Source organism: Dissoconium aciculare (assembly GCF_010015565.1).
Source record: "Dissoconium aciculare CBS 342.82 unplaced genomic scaffold K489scaffold_15, whole genome shotgun sequence".
Lineage (NCBI taxonomy): Eukaryota > Fungi > Ascomycota > Dothideomycetes > Mycosphaerellales > Dissoconiaceae > Dissoconium > Dissoconium aciculare.
In genome coordinates, this window is record NW_022984965.1 from 90,776 (window position 1) to 114,514 (window position 23,739).

The 23,739-nt window shown below is 57.4% G+C and overlaps 8 protein-coding genes across 8 annotated transcripts; 6 read left to right on the top strand and 2 right to left on the bottom strand.

The window, feature by feature from the left end:
• The first annotated feature begins 3,794 nt into the window (after positions 1-3,794).
• On the top strand, positions 3,795-4,702 carry K489DRAFT_80914 (uncharacterized protein). Its single transcript, XM_033608945.1, has one exon. The coding sequence runs from the start codon at positions 4,063-4,065 to the stop codon at positions 4,546-4,548; it is 486 nt and encodes a 161-aa protein (XP_033455854.1). The 5' UTR covers positions 3,795-4,062; the 3' UTR covers positions 4,549-4,702.
• Positions 4,703-5,021: 319 nt separating this feature from the next.
• K489DRAFT_80727 (uncharacterized protein) lies at positions 5,022-6,635 on the top strand. Its single transcript, XM_033608943.1, has one exon. The coding sequence runs from the start codon at positions 5,178-5,180 to the stop codon at positions 6,138-6,140; it is 963 nt and encodes a 320-aa protein (XP_033455855.1). The 5' UTR covers positions 5,022-5,177; the 3' UTR covers positions 6,141-6,635.
• Positions 6,636-8,303: 1,668 nt separating this feature from the next.
• Positions 8,304-9,611, top strand: K489DRAFT_326888 (uncharacterized protein; the record flags this gene model as incomplete). Its single annotated transcript, XM_033601943.1, has 2 exons — positions 8,304-8,947; positions 9,191-9,611. Coding segments are annotated over 2 exons (1,065 nt in total), but the record flags the coding sequence as incomplete, so codon positions are not given.
• Positions 9,612-10,481: 870 nt separating this feature from the next.
• Positions 10,482-11,543, top strand: K489DRAFT_390959 (uncharacterized protein; the record flags this gene model as incomplete). Its single annotated transcript, XM_033606648.1, has 1 exon — positions 10,482-11,543. The coding sequence occupies one exon, from the start codon at positions 10,482-10,484 to the stop codon at positions 11,541-11,543; it is 1,062 nt and encodes a 353-aa protein (XP_033455857.1).
• Positions 11,544-12,469: 926 nt separating this feature from the next.
• On the top strand, positions 12,470-13,246 carry K489DRAFT_326891 (uncharacterized protein; the record flags this gene model as incomplete). Its single annotated transcript, XM_033601944.1, has 3 exons — positions 12,470-12,757; positions 12,836-13,049; positions 13,152-13,246. Coding segments are annotated over 3 exons (597 nt in total), but the record flags the coding sequence as incomplete, so codon positions are not given.
• A 1,400-nt stretch (positions 13,247-14,646) lies between these two features.
• On the bottom strand, positions 14,647-15,684 carry K489DRAFT_292509 (NAD(P)-binding protein; the record flags this gene model as incomplete). Its single annotated transcript, XM_033600222.1, has 2 exons — positions 14,647-15,084; positions 15,166-15,684. Coding segments are annotated over 2 exons (957 nt in total), but the record flags the coding sequence as incomplete, so codon positions are not given.
• Positions 15,685-18,496: 2,812 nt separating this feature from the next.
• On the bottom strand, positions 18,497-19,137 carry K489DRAFT_81016 (uncharacterized protein). The gene has a single exon (XM_033608946.1). The coding sequence runs from the start codon at positions 18,973-18,975 to the stop codon at positions 18,622-18,624; it is 354 nt and encodes a 117-aa protein (XP_033455860.1). The 5' UTR covers positions 18,976-19,137; the 3' UTR covers positions 18,497-18,621.
• K489DRAFT_81036 (uncharacterized protein) lies at positions 19,087-23,731 on the top strand. The gene has a single exon (XM_033608947.1). The coding sequence runs from the start codon at positions 19,198-19,200 to the stop codon at positions 23,626-23,628; it is 4,431 nt and encodes a 1,476-aa protein (XP_033455861.1). The 5' UTR covers positions 19,087-19,197; the 3' UTR covers positions 23,629-23,731.
• The last annotated feature ends 8 nt before the right edge of the window (positions 23,732-23,739 follow it).

Sequence of the window (23,739 nt, forward strand, 5' to 3'; positions counted from 1 at the left end):
GATATATTCCGGGACACAACGTGAGCCTCGCCGGACAGCCGGCAACGAGCGACGACGAAGCGAGCGATGACATCTCACAGAACGGCAATGCTGAGGCAAGCGACGTCGAGATCATCTTGGCACAGAGCCTCATCCAACCTAGCGAAGAACACAAATACTCTGAGACAAGACAAGAGCCTCAACATTCCATTAGTCATACGCCTTCGCGCGCGAGAACAGCAACCAGAGATCGGCAAAACGGGCTCTCTCGGGGTCTTTCCGGCCAGGCTACGATGGATGAGCGCGAAAACTTCTGAACTCACTAGATCAGGTTGTTTGAATATTCCCTTGGCGGGTATCATGTGAGGGAGGGCAAGATGCCTCGCTCTCTTCGAAGCCGCGTCGAGATTTGGAATGGCGCCAGACGCTGGTGAGACATTTCCTCTCGGCGACCCTTGGAAATTCTCGCTACCACAACGACCGTCCGAAGGGCGTTGGGGGAGGCGAGAAGTCGGCGGCTTCTGTTGTGGACGGGACGAGATGAGAAGACAGCAGACACGCGAGTGGCGAGAATGCAACTCGTGATGTTGTCAAGACTGCGAGCGAATCAATATTTGGTTCTCCCCCGTCGGGCCATGCATGAACGACACCGTCGACCGCAGAGGAACTTTCGAAGGGAAGGAAGGTGGACAGGTACACATCGAGCCCTACACATGTCAGCGCGCCGATTGGTGCGCATCTGATCTGCGCTAGTCGAAGTTCAGACGGAACGCGCAAGGGATGGACCGGCACGTGACAGGGACAATCATGGAAAGGCAGCTTGCATACATCAGACTCCACATACAAACGATATGTACTGTGCGGTGAGAAGGAACGCCTCCAAGTCACGCCACTGATTGCAGTGGGAGTGATCTCCTCGTGAAGGCTGCGTACGCCATCGCCGTGGCTTTTCTAACACGAATGAGCATGTGTGTTTCGGCTCGAGGATCTTCCGGAGAGGAGACGAGAGACCGCCACTGCTTCTATGGGAATGCACATGTCGAGGGGACACCGACGTCATTCTTTTTGTTGTGCGAGTAGATGGTGCGACTGAACATGAGAGACATGGCGATCTCAGAAGTCCTGGGCGGAGCATTCCCGGCTACCTGGTGGAAAACAGACCTGCTTCGGCGAAGGTGAAGTAAATCTCTCTGTCACATGGGAGAATGTTGAATGTCAGCAGGGTTTGCGAAGCCGTATCCAGATGTATTTGAGAGGGTTGCATGTTCGAGGACCCTGTGCCTGTCTGTGCAGCTGCGACAACGTTGAAGAACAGCCGCCGCTATCGATCGTTGCCCATGTCTCGGCGAGAACCCTCCATCCCTTCTCAGGGTCGGGGGAAGATGCTAACGACGATACAGCTCGGGAGGGAGCGGGGGCAGTAAATCAGGGCAATGCGGACAAGCGAAGAAGGATTTGTTATGCAGGCGCGTTTTGGCGATCTCAACGGTGCAGAACGGCATCTCGATGGGAACGAGCACATTCGCGTGTTTCTCACCCCGCCGTCTCCCACTGTACTGTGCATTGACTTCCCCCCAGTACATAGTCGAACTCAGGCGAGAGGCGCAAGAGGAGGTGAAAGGAAAATCATCACTCCAAGCAAAGGGTGATTTCTACTCCTCTTTCGTCCAAACGAGGAAGAATACGCGGAAGAGGCGCGAAAGAGGCGTCGCGGGAAGGAACGCATTGCCCGTTATATGAGAAATGCAAGGATCACGAGTCGTGGTCTTCCCGTGGTACCTAGAAGCAGCTTACATCGCCACATCCCAAAAGCGTATGTAGAGGGTCCACGATAATTCCCAAAAGAGTCATCGCCATCGAAGCGGTCAAGCTCCCGGGGAAGCAAGCAGAGGTCCCTAGGAGAGTTCATGCAAGAGAAGGGCCGCAGAAGAACAACGTCGATCTCCACTCATGAACAATTCCCTCGCGCTGCGTGTCAAGGGCTCGTGTAGACCACGCGGTCAAGGGATCGCCAGGGAGAAGCTTCCCTGGACATGTGCTGTAGCCGCCCGGGAGGATGTATCGACGGGAACGGTACATGAACTGTGCTGATCAGCGCCGATCACGCGGTGGAAAAGTAACGAAAGAATATCTGCTTCGCCCGCCCGGGACCAAAGAACTCGACCAGCATGACGGATTATGTCCCGTAGATGCAATACATATGTGCGTGTGTATGCGGGAGTAGCACCTGATGATGGTACATGTAGAGTAGAAAATGGGATCGAGGATGAACGCGACCGTTGGGAAGAGCGCGAACGCAGGTCCGCTTCTCTCACCGTTGGAAGACGATCGTCGTCGCGCAGCCGTTGCACGCCAGCGAACCACACAGCGAAGAATCCTTGCGCTTGCTTGCGGCAGATCGATCAACGTCTCTCACTCTCTCAACGGCCGAACGAACGAACGAACGGCGAAAGGGTCTTGAAACACTGTCTCTTGATGAACATGTCCCGCTTGGCGATACATTGGCAGGCAGATCACACAGCATCTGGACTCTCCCTTTAGAGTCACGCAACAACAACAAAGTGGACCCCGCGCGAATATGCCTCTAAAAGTAACGAGCAAAACGCTCTCCCCTCTCGCATCAGTGCAATCCTATTGCCTACCTCTCTGGCTCGCCTACGCTGCAAGCCCCGAGGTGCAAAGCTCATGTAAAGCAGCGTCATGTAGAGCAGAGCGAAGCAAAGCGAAGTGCCGATCATTTCCCAGACGGGGTCTCCCCTCGGATGACATGGCATGCATGCAAATGAGAATCATCACTGTGGGGATCGACCCGCGCGTGCGCGCGCCACATGGGCGGCTTCCCCGGAGGGAGCATGAACCCACCAGGCAGAAAGAATCCCCAGCTGGAAATGGTCGATGATCGACACTGTGCATCTTGACCGCCTTGGACGCATTCTCGGGATGTGGCTTTGGTGTGTGTATGTGTGCGTGCTGCAGACTCCACCACAACTGTAGCAGCAGAGAGAGGGAATGGCTTGCCAGTTCAGCGTCGGACTACGACGAGCGGGAGGAAGCAAGAAAGTGTGCTCTCTGCCCTGTCTGCCTTATCACCTACTGTAGCAGAATGGAGTGCAGCGAGCTATTTCCGGGCGAAGTCCAGAATGGCTTGGCTCAGCCCGAAGCGGATTACGCGAGCGGACGGTTTGAGTTTAGTCTGTTACCGGTGCGCGCGACCACGACGCGTAAAGGATTTTGACTTTTCTTCTCGTGCCTGTCTATCGATTCTAGCCGCTCCATTTCCCTTGGCCTATTCGTCATCGTCGTGTTACATTTACCGTGCACAACGGCCGCGGCATTCGTGTGAGGAACGGTAGTTTCACGGCCGAGACGGGGGTGCGGACGGTGCTGAGCCAGAGATCTCCCCCGATGATACACGATGGCAGTGGATTGTTGTTATTCCAATCCGGACTTTTGGGGGGGGATGCCGATTGACACAGCGTTTTATTGTTTATTGGCATGCCGTCATGAGAACCAGAGATGGAGCCTCCCAAAGCCGTCGTCGGAAGATGTGAGATCGCGATGACGGAGAGGACCTTGGGTATTCACCGAAGATGGGCCATGATCGAATCTCCCCGTCGCGATGATCTCGTCGCCTTTGACCAGTTCCATCCTCCCGGATCGCATCTTCGATTGCGATGCGAGCATCGACGGGGATTTCGCCTCAACTGGATTGCATATCGAGTCTGTGACGTGAAGTCCGTGATTCCCGAAGTCAACCCATGGAGATGACGAGGAGGGTTTCCGCCTCATTGTTCCTTCCGTGTGACGATCGTGTACACCGCTAGAGGCAGAGAGAGAGAGAGCCCCACAGCTCATACCACCTACATAAAATACTGTACTGTGTATTTACAGCCCACCATCACCACCGAGGCAAAATGTCCAGAACGCCATGCAGGAGAAGCCCCTCTTCGAACGCGGGCCAGGTACCCGCAACGGACCGAATCGGGTTGTGCGCGCGCCTTCCCTTTCCCAAGGGCTTGTTTTCCCCAAGTGCGAGACAATCCTTGGAATCCTTTTTGTGCGTCCTGTGGTCTCGCCATCCACATGTTGCAACCATCACGGATCATCAGCCCACCTCATCTCCCCCTCCCGACGCGCACGGAAATGCCACCGACGGACCTCTCCTCGCTTATCATCGATCCCGTCAAAACCAGGCAGGAAAGGAAGACTATGTGGGAAAGGAGAGGAAGAGGTGGAGGAGAGATATACTATTATTGTACACACCGGACGCTGTCCGATAGTGGGAAAACAAGAAGTCACGATCGTCCGCCAACGTCCACTACCACAGTCCACGGGTACAGCGCAGTATACAGTATACATTCACAAACGCCGCCGCCGCCCGCCGCTGTAGATCTCTTTCCTTCCCTTCCCACCACACCCACACCGCACGGCCGTACCCATGCTTGCGCAATGCTCCCAACGTCCTCCATCGATCCATCCCATCCGCCGCAAAGCGTGCCGTGTCTGGGAATAGTAAACATACGAAACATTGCGATCATCCATGCCGACTCTCCCGGAATCATACCGTAGCAGCAGCACGTTCGCGCCGGGACATGGACGACAAGGTTTAGGACCGCATTTGCTGATCGATGCCGGGGACTTCGCGCGATGATGCATATCCATACACACAAACCCATACATACGTACGTACATGCATGCACACAGTCCCTACAGCTTGCCCTTATCGCCGCCGCGGCCGCACGTTGCTTCCATGTGCGAAAAATCTACCTTTTTCTTCTCTCCCTGCTCAACTTCCGTTCCCGGAGCCGCCGGTCGAGCAGGGAAGCGAGCGGTGGGAGGATGAGGAGGAGTTCTGGGGGGTGTCGTGGATGATATGGGATGATTCATCTCCACCTGTCGATGCGGGTCGTTCTATGTATGGCCCCTTCTCTCTTCGGACTGTGGCTGGATAATAATAACATAATAACACTTCGCATATTTACATCGTACCCACTCACTCCCTCTATCTATTTCGCGTTGCACGGTGGCTTGCCGGATCGCATGATTCACATGTCGCCGGATACCCTTTTTTCGCGAGATGGAGGGAAGTGACGGTGTGTGTGTGTGTGTGTCTTTCCGGCGATGGATGAGGCGGCAGCTCTCGAATGTCAGTGAGCGATTTTGAGTGATGCGCAGGATAGATGACGGATGATTGATTGATGGATGGATGGAGATGCTGTCCACTCTGCGCAAGAACCCATACACACGACGCGACACGATGTTCTGCACGGATGAGTCATGGCAGAGACACCAAGGCATCCAGGCCTGGCCGTCATCGCACGTACGTACACACACACACGCACGCACACACCGGAGTGCATCTCTCCCATCGCGTTCGTCGCAAGAGCAAAGTTTTCCGCCGGGTCCGCTGGATTGGAGAGAGAGAGAGGGAGAGCCGAAGAAAGTTTAGCCCCGCAAATTCATGTCTCACACCCCTTTTTCTCTCTCTCTCTCTCCCTCTCTCTATCTATCTCTCGGCCCTTTCTAAGGTTTCGGGAGACCTCGTGTTCTGCTGTATCGTGCGTGTGTCGGAGAAATGTGTGTGTGGGTGGGTGGGTGTCTCTAAGTATGGACACACTATCGACGGCATCTTTCTCTCCATCATGCCCTATACCGGACAGCGTGCACGCATGCATGCACGTATGTATTCCTGCTGCGTTGTTACATGCAAATGGATGTACGTACAGTGGGCAGAGCAGAGCAGAGCAGAGCAGAGCAGAGCAGGGGGGAGAGATAGGTCTGAGTCTGACAAAGCAGGCAAGCCGCGAAAATCTACTACCCATCCTTCCCATCCAGACACGGTCTGCGCACGTACACACCCCGGCTGTAATTCGAATCGCATCGCATCGCGTCACATCAGCATCGCCGCCGCCTCGTCGAAGAGTCCGAGCTCGCGCGCGCGCATTCTGGCCCACTCCCACCACCGCCGCCGCCGCCGCTCGCGACTTTTCCCACTGCCGGACGTCTCGCGCTACTACTGGGGACTAGCAGCGATCGTGTTGTCTCTTCCTCACCTCGTTGCCGCTTTGGGATGGTGGTCAATGGCTTGTTCGGCCGGCCGCCTTCTCCCCGGGCAGACACACACACACTCACACCACCCACCCATCCTCTCCCTCCCGTGAACTCTTTTGCATGTGTGGCTTTGGAACGGTGTGATCAACCTCGCGTCTCGGGCGGCGGCGGTGGTGGTGGTGGGAAAACCGCCGTGATGTTGGAGATGGTGGGATCATGTTTTGATGCTGACGGGTGGTAGCGATGGCGTTGGTGGTGGTGGTGGCATGAGGTGAAGTGGACCGAGTATCACCAAGAGAAAAACATAGCCAAGCCGAAGGGTGAGTGTGAGTGACTCTCCCTCACTCTCTCTCTCTCTCTCTATCGGCTGATGGTGGATGGTGGATGGACCGCGCTACTGCTGTCCTCGACACGCACCGCACACCCTAGCTCGCCTGCAAGGCTTGATGATGCCAGTCTCAATCCATCCGAAGCTTCATGCTTGTGAGAAAGCAAAGATAAATATCATGAGATGACCCCGGCCCTTGTCGACATCATCCCTCTATCACCCTCATCCACCATCCTCCTCCTCCTCCTCCTCAACATCACCGCCGTTGATCGACTTCACTGCTTGTGAAGACTTCGACGACAATCACTTCGCAATCATGGTGCAGCGTCTGCTGTCCCTCGCGGCTTTGGCTGCCGTTGCGGTTGCTTCGCCTCAGCAGTTGGACTATGCCGCGGTCAATGCTGCTCCTACCGTCGCCGATGGTCCCGTCTGGCTCGCCGGTAACCCGATTCAAGTTGCTTCCTTGATCACTACCTTCCCTGCGCCGGCGGCCACCAATGCTCCGTCGGTCATCGCCAAGCGCGCTGACGTGCACAAGCGCGATGCCATCATCTCCGCCGACACCGTCATCTCCGCCAAGGCTGCCGTCCTCGGTTCCACTGGCCTCACCACCAACGTGCTGGCCGGTGTCTCCCTCTGGTTGAACGGAGCGTCGAGCCACAACATCTACGGAAACATCAACAACGCTGGACGGATCGTCATCAGCCAGACCAGCTACCTCCTGACCTCCCTGCTCGGCGGCGGCGGTCAGGTCTGCAACTGGGACGGTCACGATGCCAACAACGGAAACCTGGTCAACGCTGTGGGAGCTCTCCTCCAGATCAACGATGTCACTGGCTTGGCCGCTGCCTCCCTCTCCCTCAAGCTCCGCGCATTCCTCAATCTCGGCACACTGCAGTTGTGCGGCCGCGGCGACCTCGGTCTCGGCACGAGCATTGACATCACTGCCGACCTCGATGCGGTCAACTCCGGTCTGATCTCCTACGAGCAGTACGGTGGAAACCTCGGTTCCAACTTCTTCTGGCGCACCGCCGCCAAGGCATCAGCTGGTGTTTCCGTGAACCTTTACAACAACGGTACCTTCCGCCTCATCAACACCGTCTTCCACAACGTCCAGAACGTCCTCGGAAACGGCGGTTGCTGGCACATCGGTCTCGGTGCTACACTCTTCCTCGAGGCCGGCACTGCCGCCAACTTGGCCAAGGGCATCAACCCCTTCACCGGCCAGACCATCTTCTTTGCCGATGCCACCGCTGTCCTGCACCTCGATGCCGGTGTCTATGCCACCACTCCCATCTTCGGTGCCACCATCACCGGCTTCGGCACCGGTAACGCGATCGAGTTCGCCGAGACCATCCAGTCGTTCGCCTACGTCGCCGCCACCGGTAACCTCGTCGTCAATTTCACCAGCGGCAAGAGCGTCACCCTTTTCATCGGCCTCGGCTTCGATGCGAAAGCCTTTGTCAAGCGCACTCGCGGTCTCTTCGGCGCCAACGCCATCTTCTACTTGGGTTTGAAGGTCAACTTGTTCATTCCTCCGGCTTGCTTGCCCACCGTGCCGCTCTGCACCCCTCTCCCGACCTCCCTCCCCCCCTACGGCACCAAGACCACCACTGTCGTGACCACCACCAGCGCTCCTACCACCACTGTTGTGCCTACCACCTCGACCTCGACCTCGTCGACCGCTACTACCACCACTCCCACCACCACTGTCGTCGTCACTCCCACCACCACCACTACCCCCGTGGACACTCCTACGACCACCGTCGTTCCTCCCACCACCACCTCTGCGGCCCCGGTCACCACCTCGTCCGCTACCACCTCGTCTGTCGCTTCCACCGTCACCACCTCCGCTTACCAGCGTCCTACCTGCCCCATCAAGGGCCGTAAGCCGTACTACGCTGCCTTGGCCACCGGCTACACCACCGACCCGGCGTTGAGCGCGACCTCCACCACCACCGCCAACCAGCCTTGCCCAACCCAGCCCGAGGCCGGTACCGATTGTGGTTTCATCAACCCTCTTGACCCTTGCGCACCTCAGCCCGACGGATTTGGACCTGTCCCTACTCCCGACACCGTCGCCGCCTTCTACAACTACTCCGTCCTCCACGATGCTGCCAAGGCTGCTCCGTCGGTCATCCCGTCCTACGCGGATGCCAGCGGGAACCCGTACGTTCAGGTCTTCCAGGACTTGAACAAGTCCGTCCAGGCTCAATCTTACCTCGGCCAGTACAACCTGGAGACCTACAACGCTACCCAGTGTGCTGCCCTCTGTGACTGCACCAAGCTGTGCACCGCGTTCAACATCTTCGCCGAGCGTGATCCGTCCCTCGCTCCTTCCCGCGCCAGCGACAACTCCACCGCCTTCACCGTCTGGGGTTACGAGTGCCCCAACCCGCCGTCCATGACCTCGTTCAAGTGCACTCTGTGGGGTTCCTACATCACCGCGGCCAACGCGAAGAACAACGGCCAATACCGCGCCGACTTCCACGTCGTCATTACCGGCTCGGACGGATATGACCGCACCAACGGCACCACCCCTCCCAACCCGACCGGCCCCGCGCCCGGATCCTCCTCCACCGCGACTCTGTCCACCACCTCCTCGTCGACCACCTCCGACGCCCCGACCACCTTGTCGACCGTCTCCAGCGTCACCACCACCTCCACCACCGTCATCACCACCACCAGCGCCGGCGTCGTCACCACCACCACCTCCGTGATCACCACCTCCACCGCCGCCCCTCCCGCCACCATCACCACCACCCCGACGACCTCGCCCGCCGGCTACCCGGCCCCCACCTACTCCGCCCCGAGCTACACCCGGCCCCCGAGCCACCCGTGGACCCACCCGCAGAACTGCCTCGGCAAGGCCGTCGACGCGCCCCAGTACCACCTCAGCAGCTACTTCTTCCCGGGCCCGTACAACCCGCAAGTCTGCGCCGACTACGCGCTCGCCCAGTCCAGCATCAACCTCAACGTGGCGGCCAGCCTCGGCGTGAACGCCCAGGTCGGCGGCCTCCTGAACCTCGGCCTCGGCGCCTCCGCCTCCGCCTCCGTCAAGGTCCAGACCGCCAAGTTCTTCAACGCCGTCTACCTCCACCGCAACGGCGAGCCCTGGGGCACCTACTGCTCCCTGTACAACTCCCTCCTCGACGTCAGCCTCGTCGGCACCAACACCGGCATCGTCTCCGCCGACGGCGTCTCCCTGGAGGTCAAGCAGTGCTTCACTTGGGACCTGGCGATCTCCCTTTAGAGAGAGAGAGAGAGGGAAGCCCGTCCCGTTCTTTAGAGGAGCGGATTCGTTTTTGCTCCATAGGATAGAGAAATTCTTTTCCGGGGGAGTTTCTTCGCGCTTGGCTTTCCATCTTTTCTTCCTTTCTTCTTCTTCTCCACTGAAAAGGACCTTTTTTCTTCTTCTTTTTATTTAGATAAATATGATAACATGAATGACACTTTTCTTCCTTCTTCACAACGAACCTACACATTTTGTCATTGACATGCCTCTCGCGCGAAAGGTGTTCCTCGGGTCTTTCGTGTTGCTTGCGCGTCTTCTCCCTTTCCATCGCGACTGTGGTGCTTGACTTCCCTCTCTCTGTATGCATCTCGCGGGAAGAGGTGGAAATCTTCGTTCACGCCCAGGTGGTTTTAAATTGTGGAATATAGATCACACACGCTGCGCGAGATGTAGCGTGTTGAAGGCCAATGTCTGCTGTGCTTCCTATTATTAAACGACCCTGATGCTGTAATTATTCTCACGAATTGATAAGATCGAAGACTAGAAGCTTCGGCGAAGGCGCAGTAGTACCTAGTAAATTCAGCCCTGTGGAATTTCGTTGCCCTGAATTGATGGGTTGATGATTAATTTCAGGCCCAGCCAACGCCAACGCCAACGTCACGTCTCTCTCTCTCTCGGCGTTAACGGTCTCTCTCTCCACAAGGCAGTCGCGTGCCACGCAAGACACACATTCATTCATTCACTCACGCCGCCACGACACCCGTCCGTTTGCGCCGCCACACTCATTTCACCGCCCGTCGTGGTCAGCCGGCCCAGCCTTCACGCGGTCCACCCAAGTCTCCATATATAAAATAAAGCCCTCCGACATCCCCACCGCCGGCCGTCATCATGCCCGACCCAACCTCCACCACAAACAAAGACACGCCCAACACATCCTACACCAGCATGTCTTCCGCCGACGTCGAAGCCATCGGCGCGCACTGCCAGATGCCCTTCTGCCACCAACTCGACTTCCTCCCCTTCCGCTGCGAATCCTGCCGGGGCAATTTCTGCCTCGACCACCGCAGCGAGACGGCACATTCCTGCACCCAGGCCGGCGCATGGGCACGACAGCGACGGGAACGGGAAGAAGCCGCTCGTGGCGGCGGCGGCGGTGGTGCGACAACGAGGACACCGGTGGTCCCGAAACCGCATATCCTCCACCATGAGAGCCAATGTGCGCAGCCTGCGTGTAAGACGCTCATCCACACCGCGCTGGTGACCGGCGTGCATTGCGATACCTGCCGACGGGATTACTGCTTGAAACACCGCTTCGGACAGGACCACGACTGCGCGAAACTGGAACCTCTGGGGAAGAAGGCCGCGGGCGGAGGAGGGGTCATGACACAAAAAGAGCGCGGTCTGGCCGCGTTGGAGAAGCTCCGCCTCTGGGGCGCCAGCAAGAAATCCTCCACCGCCTCTTCTTCATCATCGGCCCCTTCTTCGAAGCAGACCACATCATCCTCGTCGACCCTATCAGCGTCCTCGTTCCTCCCGCAGTCCAAAACCAAACAATCCGCCGCCGCCGCCCTAGCCGCCACCCAGGCGCTCAAACGCAGCGCCAAAGGCGACCCCAAGACCCCCCCGGACCAACGCATCCACCTCTACATCGAAGCCAGCGCCAGCTCCGACAGCAAGCAGCCTCGGAAAGACACATTCTTCTACGCCCGCACCTGGCGGATCGGCCGCATCCTCGACGCCGCGGCCAAGAGCCTGCAGGTCGAGAATCTGAACAATCGCGTCGAAGGCGAGGAGGAGCGTTTGAGGGTGTTCTGGGTCGAGGGCGGCCGCCTGCTCGCTTTCGGCGAGACGCTGGAGGAGGCGAAGGTGAGGGATGGGAATACCCTGGTTTTGATCCGCGGCGTGGGCGTGGGGATGGTGGGCACGCCCGAGGGCCTGGTGGAGGGGTGAATGGGTTATTTCGATGGAGACGATGGGAGCGGAAGGCGAGCGGAGAAGAGATTCGGAGGGCGGTGGGGTTGTAAAATATGGAATTCTCCATGACGAATGATCGCGACGAAATTTATGATGATGATGATGATGATGATGATGATGATGATGATGATGATGATGATGATGCATATCTGGCGAGGAGATGGGATGGTGTCCCGGAATTAATCTACTCGCATTGCTATACGTTGGTCGAGAGACTTATCTCCTTCACTCCCGGCACCGCTTGCGACGGCAGTGTATGTCTGTCCTCTCCCTCTCCCTCTTTCAGTCGGCCCCTCGCTGCGTCTCAGAGGTGAAGATCGAATCCCTCGTCTCTGATGCTTCGGACAAGGAATCGCCTCGCAGGAGACTGTCCTCTGATCAAGTGAATGCCATCGCAACAATCTTCTGGAATGGCGATATTTCATCATCCGTAATGCAGTTGATCGATCAGGGGGTAACAGCAACGATTCTCCATATGCGTCGCCAAACACACGCAATCGGTAGCCATTAAGCGATGGTTCTCGGAGCTCAGATGAGGCATCGAGCGAGCCGTCCTAGGTACATACCTGAGCGACCATGTAGTAATATAAAAGTGACATAACCGACAATAAGCGTAGAGAATATCTGGAATTGGCGAAGCCGCCCGCTGTCCTGACCCTCTACTCGACCTCACATGTCGGCTGAACCCAGACGCGCGACTTCAAGCAGGCGCAGCCACATATTGTATCGTCAGCCACCATTGGCTGAATATATGACATTCTCCCCAGGTCTATCATGTCTAATTGTCTTCTCCCACCGAGCGGTCCTGAAACGTATCGCGAGCACGATCTCGGGATGAGAGACGTCGCGCGGTGGGAAACATTGACATGAGCGATATCGACGCGAGCCGACATGGGGCCGAGATGTCTACCCGCTACCAGTATCGCCCGCTCAACCCCAAGAGGCGAGAAATTCGCGTACTCTCCATCGATGTCAATAATCCTACGGCACCCGCTGAGCCAACTCCACTGGAGTGCACGGTAGAGCGCATTTCGCTCACGGCCTGGATTCGACCGAGCTACTACGCTGTATCATACGTGTGGGGCGATGCTTCACGGCTCGCTACGATCAAGCTCGATGGGCAGCTCGTACAGATCCCATATAATTCAGAGCAGGCTCTTCGGTGTCTCTACCGACGAACAAAGGACGAAGTGGGGCGAATCGGGTATCGAGAGCGCAATTCAAACAAGCAGAAGCAATTTCGCTTTAGTCCCGGCTACGCCTATCAGAAACCGGTGTATTCGCCCACTTCTGATGATGGGCGTGTTCGGATTTGGCTCGACGCGATATGCATCGACCAACACAACGTAGCTGAACGAAACTCCCAGGTGGCCATGATGGGTCTCATCTATCGAGCGGCCGTCAGAACGCTGATCTGGCTAGGCGAGCCTGACCAGTCGACGCACGCCTCTGTGGAATCTGTGCGACTCATTGTTCAACAGTGTAAAGACTCAACCAAGGGCCTCTCTGATCTATATCGACTCACTCGAGGATCTCACTATCGACGCGGATCGCCACGGGCCAGTGTAGATTTGCTCCCCGCAGGGTGTGACTGGTCGGCCATCGAAGCGCTTTACGGGAGAGCATGGTTCACCCGTCTTTGGGTAGTTCAGGAAGCCCTCCTCGCGGAGACTGCCGTGGCCTATGTTGGACAGCATCGCTTCCGCTTCTTCGATCTGGCTCTTGCTGCGCGGTGGATGACCCACAGACGCCCCGATCTGGTCAATCACATCGGCTACGAGCCGAGAGGGATCGCCAATGCCGCCACCATGTTCGACTGCATGGCGAACGTCGTGGTCTATAAACTCGAGCCGCTGCTCTTGATGGGCCTGCATTTCGACAGCACAGACCCGCGGGACAAGATCTATGGGATGCTGGGACTCAAACTTCACTGGATGAGCGGATCGTTGACCGCACTTCCCTTCGTTCCTGACTACACCCGCTCGATGGCAGACATCTACCGAGACGCGTCGCGGATCGCTTTGTATGAATCAGGCACGTTGGGTCTCTTGCGCGAATGTCGGTTCGTTCCGGAACAAGATCCTGCTCTTGCTCGATCGCGCCAACCGTCGTGGGTCCCCCGCTTCGATCAAACCACCAATTCCGCGATTGACGATCGCACGAAGCTCTTCACGTCCAACAACCGGCAGCACGAGCATTTCGCGATCCGATACAGCGTCCGCGAGTCGGCGCGAATATTGTTCCCAGTCCGGTTCAACCTGGACCGTCTCCACGCCCCGGAGCTCTTGCGCGTGCCGGGCCAGGTCGTCGGACGCGTGTTTCGCCTCGGCCCGAGACTCACAAAGGCCCTTTTAGAGGACGGTCAACAGCTGCGAGAGCACATCACCGTGATGCGGGGCTGGGCGGCCGACGCCGATCGCGTCTATGAGATGGAGAATCCGACCGGACATCGCTCCGCCGACACAGCCGCGCGGGACGTCCGGTTCGCCCTGACGCTGACTTGTGGGGTCGATGAACATAACGAGCCGATCTCGCCCGACGATCACCATCGGGTGTTGGAAGACTTCCGCACGTTCTGCCGTCCTTCGGGCGGCACGGCAGGCGCCGACGTTATGGATGCGACGGATGACGGGTTTCTCAAGAGGATGGCCTTTGCGGGTCTCAACCGACGCTTCGGCACGACGGCGAACGGATTCTACGGCATGTTCCCTACTCATGTTCGAGAGGGCGATTCCGTCGTGCTTTTGAGCGCGGCGCCGGTCCCTTTTGTCTTGAGACAGTGCGAGGATCGACGGTGGCTTCTGATCGGCGATGCTTTCCTGAACAGAGTGGTCGAGACTTGGATCATCAAGGACATCCTACTCGGACGTCATCGGCGGGTCAGGGTCTTGTTTGATATCGAGTAGATCGAGGGTCAAGCACGACACCCTTTCTTTGATCTAATTTTTCTTCTCCTCTTTCTATTGGGAGGCTCTCTCCCTCTCTCCCACCCTCCATTTCCCTCTTTCTCTTTCTCCCTTTCCAAGACATACTCACCGGGATCTCCGCACCACCAATCAACTAATCAACCAACCACAACGTTCTTCTTCATCCACTCCTCTAGACCCATGACGCCGATGCTCCTCTGCGCATGATACGTCCTTTCCTTCTCCCACGAGACTCCCCGATTGGCCGCGAACGCCACGCGATACTTCCGCATCACATCCTCCGGGGACCTCCCCAATTCCTCCCGGAGGAAATCTCGGGTCCACAACTCCCTCTTGACCTCCACCTTCTTCTTCTCCGACGACTCGAACTTCGCTCGGATGAGATCCGCCAGCTGGGAATATGTGAACGTCTCGCCGCAGAGATACACGATCCCGCTTTGATGATTCAAGGAGGTGTCGAGGATGATCGACGCGGTCAATCGCCCGATGTCCTCCACGCTCGTCGCCGTGAGACCGTGGTGCCATGCACCCAGGGCCCGCACCGCGATGACTTTCCCCCTCGCGGGATCGTCGGAAACATCGGTCGAGGACTCCTCCTCATCATCACCCCGAGGGGGAGGATCCCCATCCCCGTCTCCGAGGGGATGCGCGCGAACCCTCAGACCCGACACGACACCAAAAGCCTCCTCGAAGACGAAGCCCATGAAGATGCCCGTGCTCACGATCGTCCAGCGCACGCCCTTGCCCTCCGCCTCCCGCCTCAGCAACGCCCGCACCGCCCTCTGCTCGTCGAAGAGCTCCTGTCCGCTGCCCGCGGGGATCGCATCGTAGTCCACGCCGAACTGCCACGGGAGGAAGCGTCGCACGCGGGCGTCCAGCGCGGCCTGCGCGATGCGGAGCTGCGTCCCGGGCCCGGCGGAGAAGCCCAGGCAGGAGATTACGGCATCGTAGGGGCCGAAGAGCGATGCCAGAGCGGCGGGGGGGAGGGCGGCGGCGTCGACGTGGTGCAGGTGCAGGGGCAGGGATCGGAGCTTTCGGAGGGTCGTGGTTGACGTGGTGCTGTTGGTTGAGCTCGGTGGGCGGAGGACGGCGGTGATGGAGATTGCTGGGTTGGAATCCGTCTGGGCTAGGAGGGAGTCGAGGACGGAGGAGCCGAGTTCGCCGGTGGCGCCGAGGAGGAGGATGGATGTTGCGGATATGGATGTTGTTGTCGCTGTTGGTGAGGATGGCATTTTTTCTTTCTCCTTCCCCTTCTGTTCTTGTCGGTGAGGGTTGAGATTGACTCCGAGCTGGAGATCTGGTCCGGACTTCGTGCCTGAAATGACTGCGAAAGACCCTCTCAAGTCGAAGCGATGGCCGGCTTGAAGTCTCGAATTGCCAAATATCTAAAGTGCGACCTTGGGACGTGAGCACGTCGAAGCCACGAGAATCACTGACCCTCTTGCTGGCAAGTGTAGGTGGTTGAACTGGGCTCGTTCCGATGATCGTATCACCTCTCTGACAATTGATATCGTCTTTATAGTGAAGGGAAGGGATCCTCGCTCCATATATCGGCCATTGGTGCCACTCGGACGAACCCCCATCCCATTATACCCAGGTATGTCATCATCCAATGTTCGGCGTGGTCGGAGTTAAGAAGATCTATCTCCGGGGAGGAAGTCCTGTCGGCTTTCGGAGCATATCCCCGCCTTTCTCTCTCCGACTGTGCAATGAGGAGGATGACAGTCCCACACACTGCGTTGACGTTGGTTGGAAAAAGGTATTCGCTGGAGTTCAATTATAGGTAGGATAGTCGATGGATGAATTGAGGAGACGCTCACGTGATGCTGTAGGATGGTGCTTTCAACTTAACTATGGAATCAAGTCTCCCTCAAACGATTGCCGACAACCATGTCGTGAATGCTGACAGTCTACGATATATGTGACCATGCCGCCTACCTTTCTTGAATATCACTGCTGATGTATACTGCTACTATTTCGTAACCCTGCTCACCGGATAATGGATATCTACCTAGGTACTACACTGCCGAAGCCGTAGTCTTTGGAAAGAGCCACAATGACCACTCATTACATATACTCTCTCTCTCATAAAGTTGTCGTCGAAGCATGGTGACAACCCTAAGCCCGACTCGGGCCCGGCCGACGAAAGAGAGCTCACCCATCACATGCAATCATGCTCTTCTCCGCCTCGTCCAGTCCAGCATTTGGTGGGTCTGGTCTGTCGGTCTTGCCTCCATCCTTTCTCTCCTCTTTGCCTCCTCCACATTCCGTCCCACTGGCTCGGCCCATTCCCTGCCTTGTCTCTATCGAGCTCGTGTGGGATCCTACCTACTGTCGGCTTTCTTTGAAGATGGGAGATTGATTATTATTGATCGGGAGTATCCTCGACTCTTCTCATATACATGGTAGGGATGCAATCAGAAAGATTGGCCTGTAGGTGCGTATGGTAGATAGACATTGCCTGTATCCATCAGTCACAATAATCATAATAATTATGAGTTTCCTCTTACTACCTACCTAGGTTTACCCTCCCGAAAGGATCCTGTCCTCTTTTCCACCTCCCGAGCGAAATCCTCTCTCTCGGCCGGTTTGTTTTCGTGCACCTCTCTGCTGGATAGATACTAGACTATACCTTTCTTCGCGGAACAGTTTTTACCGTCTGCATACTCTCAGGTACACCTGCAGTAGTCCGTGATGATACAGTAGCCATAATCCTACGCTGCACAGTAGAAGTATATCTAGTATGTACACTAGGGAGACATGATTTTAGTGCAGGTCGGAAGCCTCGATCGCGGAAAAAGAGGAGTCGCACGTGTTCTTCCTCGATGCGTTGTTGTGAGACTACACACTCGGACTTCTTCGCTCTGTCCCCTGATGATCCATTCGATCGATGTCCGTTTGAGAATTGTGTCTCTCCCTACGATGGGTGCCGATGGAGGAGGCTCGCTTTCTCCCTGATAGTAACTGGTGCGTGGAATTCGACGCGAGGGAATTATGCATTAATTTATTCATTTATTACCATTATCATTACGATCATTTCTCCTGCATTGTCCTGTACATGTTGTGGAAGGCGAGCCACCTAGGCAGTCAGTCTGGCTAGCCAGCCCTGGAGCCCTAGCCAGGACCGTCTCATGATCACACTCATTCCCTCCATCCAATCCATTCCATCCATCTGAACCGTTGGCCCGAGGTGGAGGAGAAGGGAAAGTCAATGCAGGTGAGGCGAACGGTGCATCTCCCACCTCCCATCTCTCTCACACAGACACACAACTAGGATTCCCATCACCCGGACCGAGCCGAATCCCCCTCTGCTCCTGTCTACTCTACTCTACTCTTCGACTCTTCGGATGGAAACACCACGTCGAAGTGTGAGCAAGCGATACAGCTAAGATGAAAGTGACATTCACGATGCGGGAATGGAAAACTATACACACGTCGTGCGGTAATGTACAGCGATGGTATTCCACGGCACGCGCTGTGGGACAAAAAAGGCAAACAGGTTTCGAGGGAAAGAGAATCAAGGGATGTTCGTTCGGGTCGGAGGTGGTGGAGGAGGAGGAGGAGGAGCGTACCATGGAATCTCGCCGCATCTCGCCTGGTCTGCTGCCGCGGGTGGAGGCAATGGATGGGAAACAGAAGGTGTCGCCCGGACTGGACTGGACACGAACATCCGCGGCTCCAATCCTGGCTACTGTGAAATACGCCCGCCGGACGGAGGGCGGAATGATGATCAGTGATACTGTCGACAGTCACACAGTGTAGGGACAGAAGAGACCGACAGGGCTGGTTGGCTGGCTGGCTGGCACGGACTGGTCGCCTCTTTACTCTTTCTCTCTCTCTCTCACACACACATTTACCACACCACAGCACACCCATTCTTGACCTTTCGTCTTCCGCTTCTTCTCCTTCTTCTTCTTCTCTTTCCGCATCCTTCAATTCTTTCCATCGCTGTCAGAGACACGCGCGAGAGAAAGAAAGCTGAGAGAGAGAGAGTTATTTGGGATTGTGCGTGTCTCGTGCCCTCTTCCTCCTCCTCCACCACCCAATACGTCGAAACCCTACCGTGCCCTGCCGCCTCGCCAGGATTACGTCACCAAAAGCGCACACTCATCAACGGGCGGGCATCATCACCACCAACTTTCGAGGGAAACCCGATTTCCATTCCGCGAGAGGGAAAGAGAGAAAGCATCCAGCAATTCACCACCGTCTCTGTCTCTGCTCTTCTCCTCCATCTCCGCCTCTGCTCTTCTCTCACTCATCGGAGCATCTAAAAGCCAGTCGTGTATCATCATCATCATCATCATCATCATCATCATCATCATCATTAACGCCGTCGTCGTCGCCTTCCATAGAGTACTCCACCTTTTGCTCCATTGGTCTTCTTCTACGACACTACTTCGCCTCACCGGACAGAGGGAAACTTTTCCATACAACGCCACGACATCTTGACCACTTCCTCCTCCTCCTCCTACCATCATCATAATTATCCATTTCCTCCACCTCCAGTATAGACACCTTCATTGAGTAGTCTTGTAACCAGCATATATCCCGCATCTTCCGGTATTCCAATATCACCCACAGCGAATCGCCTTCCATCGACCCCGTCACTCCTCTCCACCAATGAGCCGATAGCGACAACGACCTCCTCCAACCATCACCCATCACCCGTCCTCCTCGACGACTCACCTCATCACACCTTCATCATGCTTCCACCACAGACCCTTCATCAATCCGCCCGGCGACGGTCCCTCTCCCTTTCGGCCCTCTCGGTAGCTTCCATGACCTCCGCCTCACATCTCCGCTCATGTCCTGCCTCGACTCGGAATCATATCAGGACGTTGTGTCTCTCTCATCACGCCGCCGCCGTCACCGCTACCACCACCACCACCATCACCTCTCACCCGAGCTCAAATTCAATCGAGAGCCGTCGGGCTCGTCACCAGGCTGTCGCTCATCGACTCCACCAGCGGCCCGCGAGCCATTGGGCGAACAACAACAACAACGATCGCGGCAAAGCTGCCGAAGCTGCAAACCTCGCCTCGCAACCGGCAAGTGAGTTCGCGAAACAGTCCAACCAGACGACCGATGGCTTCAAGGCGTCACATCACGAGCAGGCCCGGAAGTCACAAATGGCAGCTCTGCGCCGCAGTGTTGCGGAAGACCCTTACGAGGCCGTGTTTGGCAAGCGCGCCGAGCCCTTGTGGAATGCCCTGATGCCATCATGGCTACGCGATGAGGCTGCCGTGGCCACTTCCACGTCATCTTCCGAACCTCGCGAGCAAGAACGCGCACAGCGACGTCTGCAGCTGCTGCGCGATGCTGCCGCCAGTGTCGCGCGAGACGCAGCCGGCCTCGAACGTGGTCGCTCAGACCGTCGATCGTTCTCCGTCGCATCCAAGCCAAACGCCTCGGCCGACTCCGCGGTGGAGGATTCACCCAACGGTCAGCTCTCCACTTACTCGTACGCCGCCGCCAAATCGACCAGCTGGGATTCATGGACGAACAAGGCCCGTCGTGCCGAGTGGGACTCGGATTCGGGCGAGACTCGCGTTTTCGAGTATGATCCCATCTCCAACCGGATGGTGGACGTCCTTGCTCTGAAGAAGGACAAAGAGGGCGGATCCCAGGACTCGACGGCGAGCGCGACTCAACCCGGATCGGTGGAACCTGCACAGAAGGCGCAAGTCGATGCATTGGCGAACGTCCAGAGCGGAGAATCCGTCGAACGGTTGGCCAAATCGATGGACGCAACGAGACAGTCCTCGGACGAACCCGCCATCTCCACCGAATTCGAGCAGGACCTTCATCTGTACAACATCCGAGGCCGTGCAGCTGACACATCGAATCCGGCACTTCGCAGGAAAATCTCCCCCTCCCCACCAAACGGCCGTCGTAGATCTCCCAAGCCTGCCACCCTCAAGGACAACTTCAATCCTCTGGATGTCCTGCTCGACACACTCGGCGCTGAAGTCAACGCCAAGAATGCTGCAAGTGCCATTCATTCTCCCAAGCGCACAGGTTGGGATGAAGCTGTCGACGATCTCGCCCTTTCGCGGGAATTGGAGAAACTTCGTCTCGCAGACGATCATGCCACATCGACATCCACCTCATCGGCCAGCGTCTCGGCGACCCCCACTGTCGCCGCTCTGCATGCCCGTCGCGCTGCCGCCGAGGTCCGCAAGGCTTCCGACCAGGCAGCCCTCGAGGCCGCCAAACGTGCTGCTCGCGATGCTCGTTTCCTGCAACAGGATGACTACTCCTCGAAGGCCAGCGGTGTCGCGTCCGTAGGCGCACCTGCGTCTGCGGAAGATGAGTACGCAGAGGGTCTCGCAGCGCAGGAGCGGATCAAATGTCTCGAGGACGCCGCCCGCCGGAGCGCCATGGAACTCGAAAAGGCACGTCTGGAAGTGGGAAGTGTTCTCCTGAGGGAGCGAGAGATGGGTCAGGGACTGAAGACGAGACTGGCCGCCAGAGCCAGGACCCCTGGTGCTGGTGCTGGTTCCGGTGCTGCAAGTTCAGCTGGATCAGCTGCCGGTGGCGCTGCTGGAAACGGTGGCGACGGCGACGGGAATGACAAAGGTGGAATCATCGGTAGTCTCTTCAAGAAGCTCCCGACGATCGGCAACTCACGGACGGAGGCGCAGCAATCGCAGCAGGGGCAATCTCGCAGCGAGCTTCTCTCACAGATCGCACGTCTCCAGAAACAATACACCGATCAGTATGGCCACCAATACCCCGAATCGCAACCGCCTGTGCAACATATCTACACCAAACCTGCCGCCTACCGTGCTCCGGCTCCGCCGTCCTACCGCAGCTCGGGCGCTCCCAACGCAGATCTCAACCGAAGCTTAGGCAGCTCACTGGCCGACTTTGACAACAAGTCATCGAGGGCACCTGGTGGCGTCTCTGGCGGGCAACGGTTCGATCCCGCTGAAACTGCGGCTCGCATCGCACGTGATGAGGACGCCGCGACAGACGAGTACTACGCCTCGCCGGACTCACGACACGAGAAGCTCCGACAGGAAGAGGCTTTGGACGAGTTTGAACGTCGATCCAAGCGATACCCTTCTGCCAACGACCGTTTCAATCCTCAAGATATGGTCGACCAGCTGGTTCAGGAGGAACATGCTGCTGTCAATGCATTCTCGGCAGCTCACACTACCGAAGAGCGGAAGCGTCTCGATGATGAGTTGAAGCGTTTCTCTACCGCTGGCGCCCCAGGGAAATACTATTCTCCCGAGGCTGCCGGTGGCAAATTTGATCCGAAGGATACCGCCGCCCGCATTGCACGTGAGGAGCGCGCCGCTCACGAGGAGTATGCGTCTGCATACCAGAGCCCCGCCCTTCCGGATGACGACCGCCTGGCTCGCTTGGTCGGCAAATTCCCACAACGGACATCCGACTCTGCTGCCGCACAGAGGGCATGGGAGCAGGAGAACGGCGTCGATCCCGTCACGCCAGAAAGCCACAGTCGCAGTCAGCTCGAGGGCGAATTGACGAGGTTCGGCGGGAATGCTCCCCGACGATTCGACCCACGACAGACTGCCGAGGAGATCCACCGCGAGACTGGAGCACCAGGTGCGCCTCAACAAGCTCACGAAAGGCTTCCCGATGACGAGCGCCTCGCGGGTCTGCTTGGTAAGTTCCCTCAAAGAACCTCCGACTCTGCGGCGGCGCAAAAGGCTTGGGAGGAGGAACAGTATTCGACACCGGTCACGTCAGATGCCCGTGCTCAACGTCACCTCGAAGAGCAGCTCACCCGTCACACTTCCCGACCTACTTCCGCGTTTGGTCCTGATGCGCTGTCGCGAGAGATCGTTCAGGAGCAGACCACACCATCTCGAGACCAGGACTACCGTCTCCCTGATGATGCTCGTCTTTCGAAGCTCGTCGGCCAATATCCTTCTGGCTCCTCTGCTGAGTCTCGCTTCCATGCTGAGAACGCACGAACGCCTGCGACGTCCGAGTCCCGCGATCGCTCTTACCTCACCAGTGAGCTTGCCAAGCACAATCAATCGGCATCGGCGTTCGATCCTGCCACCACCGCTTCTGAGATCGTCCGTGATGATTCGAAATACTACGAGGAGCATCAAGAGCAACACAGCTCTTTCCTACCAGCTCATGAAGAGTCCCGGTTTGCCCGCCCCTTCACTTCGGAACCCGCATCCGCCTTTGTGACTCCCGATCACCACGACGCCTCTGCTCACGACAGCGAGCACCATCCTGCCGCGGCCCTCAACGACTACGAAACCTCTCCTGTGGCCGCCCGCATCGCCGCCCAGCGTGTGGCTCCTCCACCCAGGTACACCATCCTGGCATACGATGCTTCCCGCGGCAAAGTCGAAGTCGCCGAGACCTTCTCATCCTTCATGGGCGCCGAGGACGAACATCTCGAACAAGGCCCCCCGGATCTCGCCCGACTAGAGAACCCTCAAGTCTTCGAAGCCCACCTCAACCATCTCACCAAGGAAAAGGGCCTGAACGTCGTCGCCGTCGGAAGGGATTGGGTCGCCTTGTCGACTCCAGCGTCTTCTACTTCATCGGCCAGCGCATCTGTCCAGCAAACCACCAAACCCCGCTCCACCCCGACCTCGGCTTTCTCCCTCAAGTCCTTCTTCGGACGCGGTCCTGTGAGTTCTAACCACCGTTCTTCGAACCTACCTCCCTCCCATAATTCACCTCCACCTTCATCTCCATATTCTCCCCCGAGGGTCCCCAGCACCGGGTCGAACGACGAGAGTCATGTGTTCGCTCCCGCCGCTGTTCCGCCTGCATCCTCGAGATCGGCCTCCTCCTTTTCTGCCACTCCGAGAAAAGGGCCGTCGCACACCCATAATATACAATGCCGTATGCGAACCCCAGCTTACGATGGATTTCCTCCCCACAGTGAGCAGCCTTCCGTCAACGTCAACGGCGAAAACTACAACCTTCAAGCCAGCGAGCGCGAGGACAGGAATAACCCCTTCCGCGACCGCCGCCGCCACCGGCATCGTCCGCGGACTTCCCACCACCGCCGCCGCCATCATCGCCGCCGCAGCCGTGTCACAGCTGTCCTGCTCTGGTCAGCGAGCGTCGGCGTCGGCGCGGTGGCGCTGGCTTACGTTGTCGGCGCGGTCGCGGAGGGAGTTTCTTGATGAGGGTCGATGAACGGGACGGAATGTAATGGAGTATCCGGGGGTTTGGGACTCTGTGTGATGGGGTTCTGTGGAATGGGAATTCTGTGATGGGAGAAGAAAGTTGAGGTT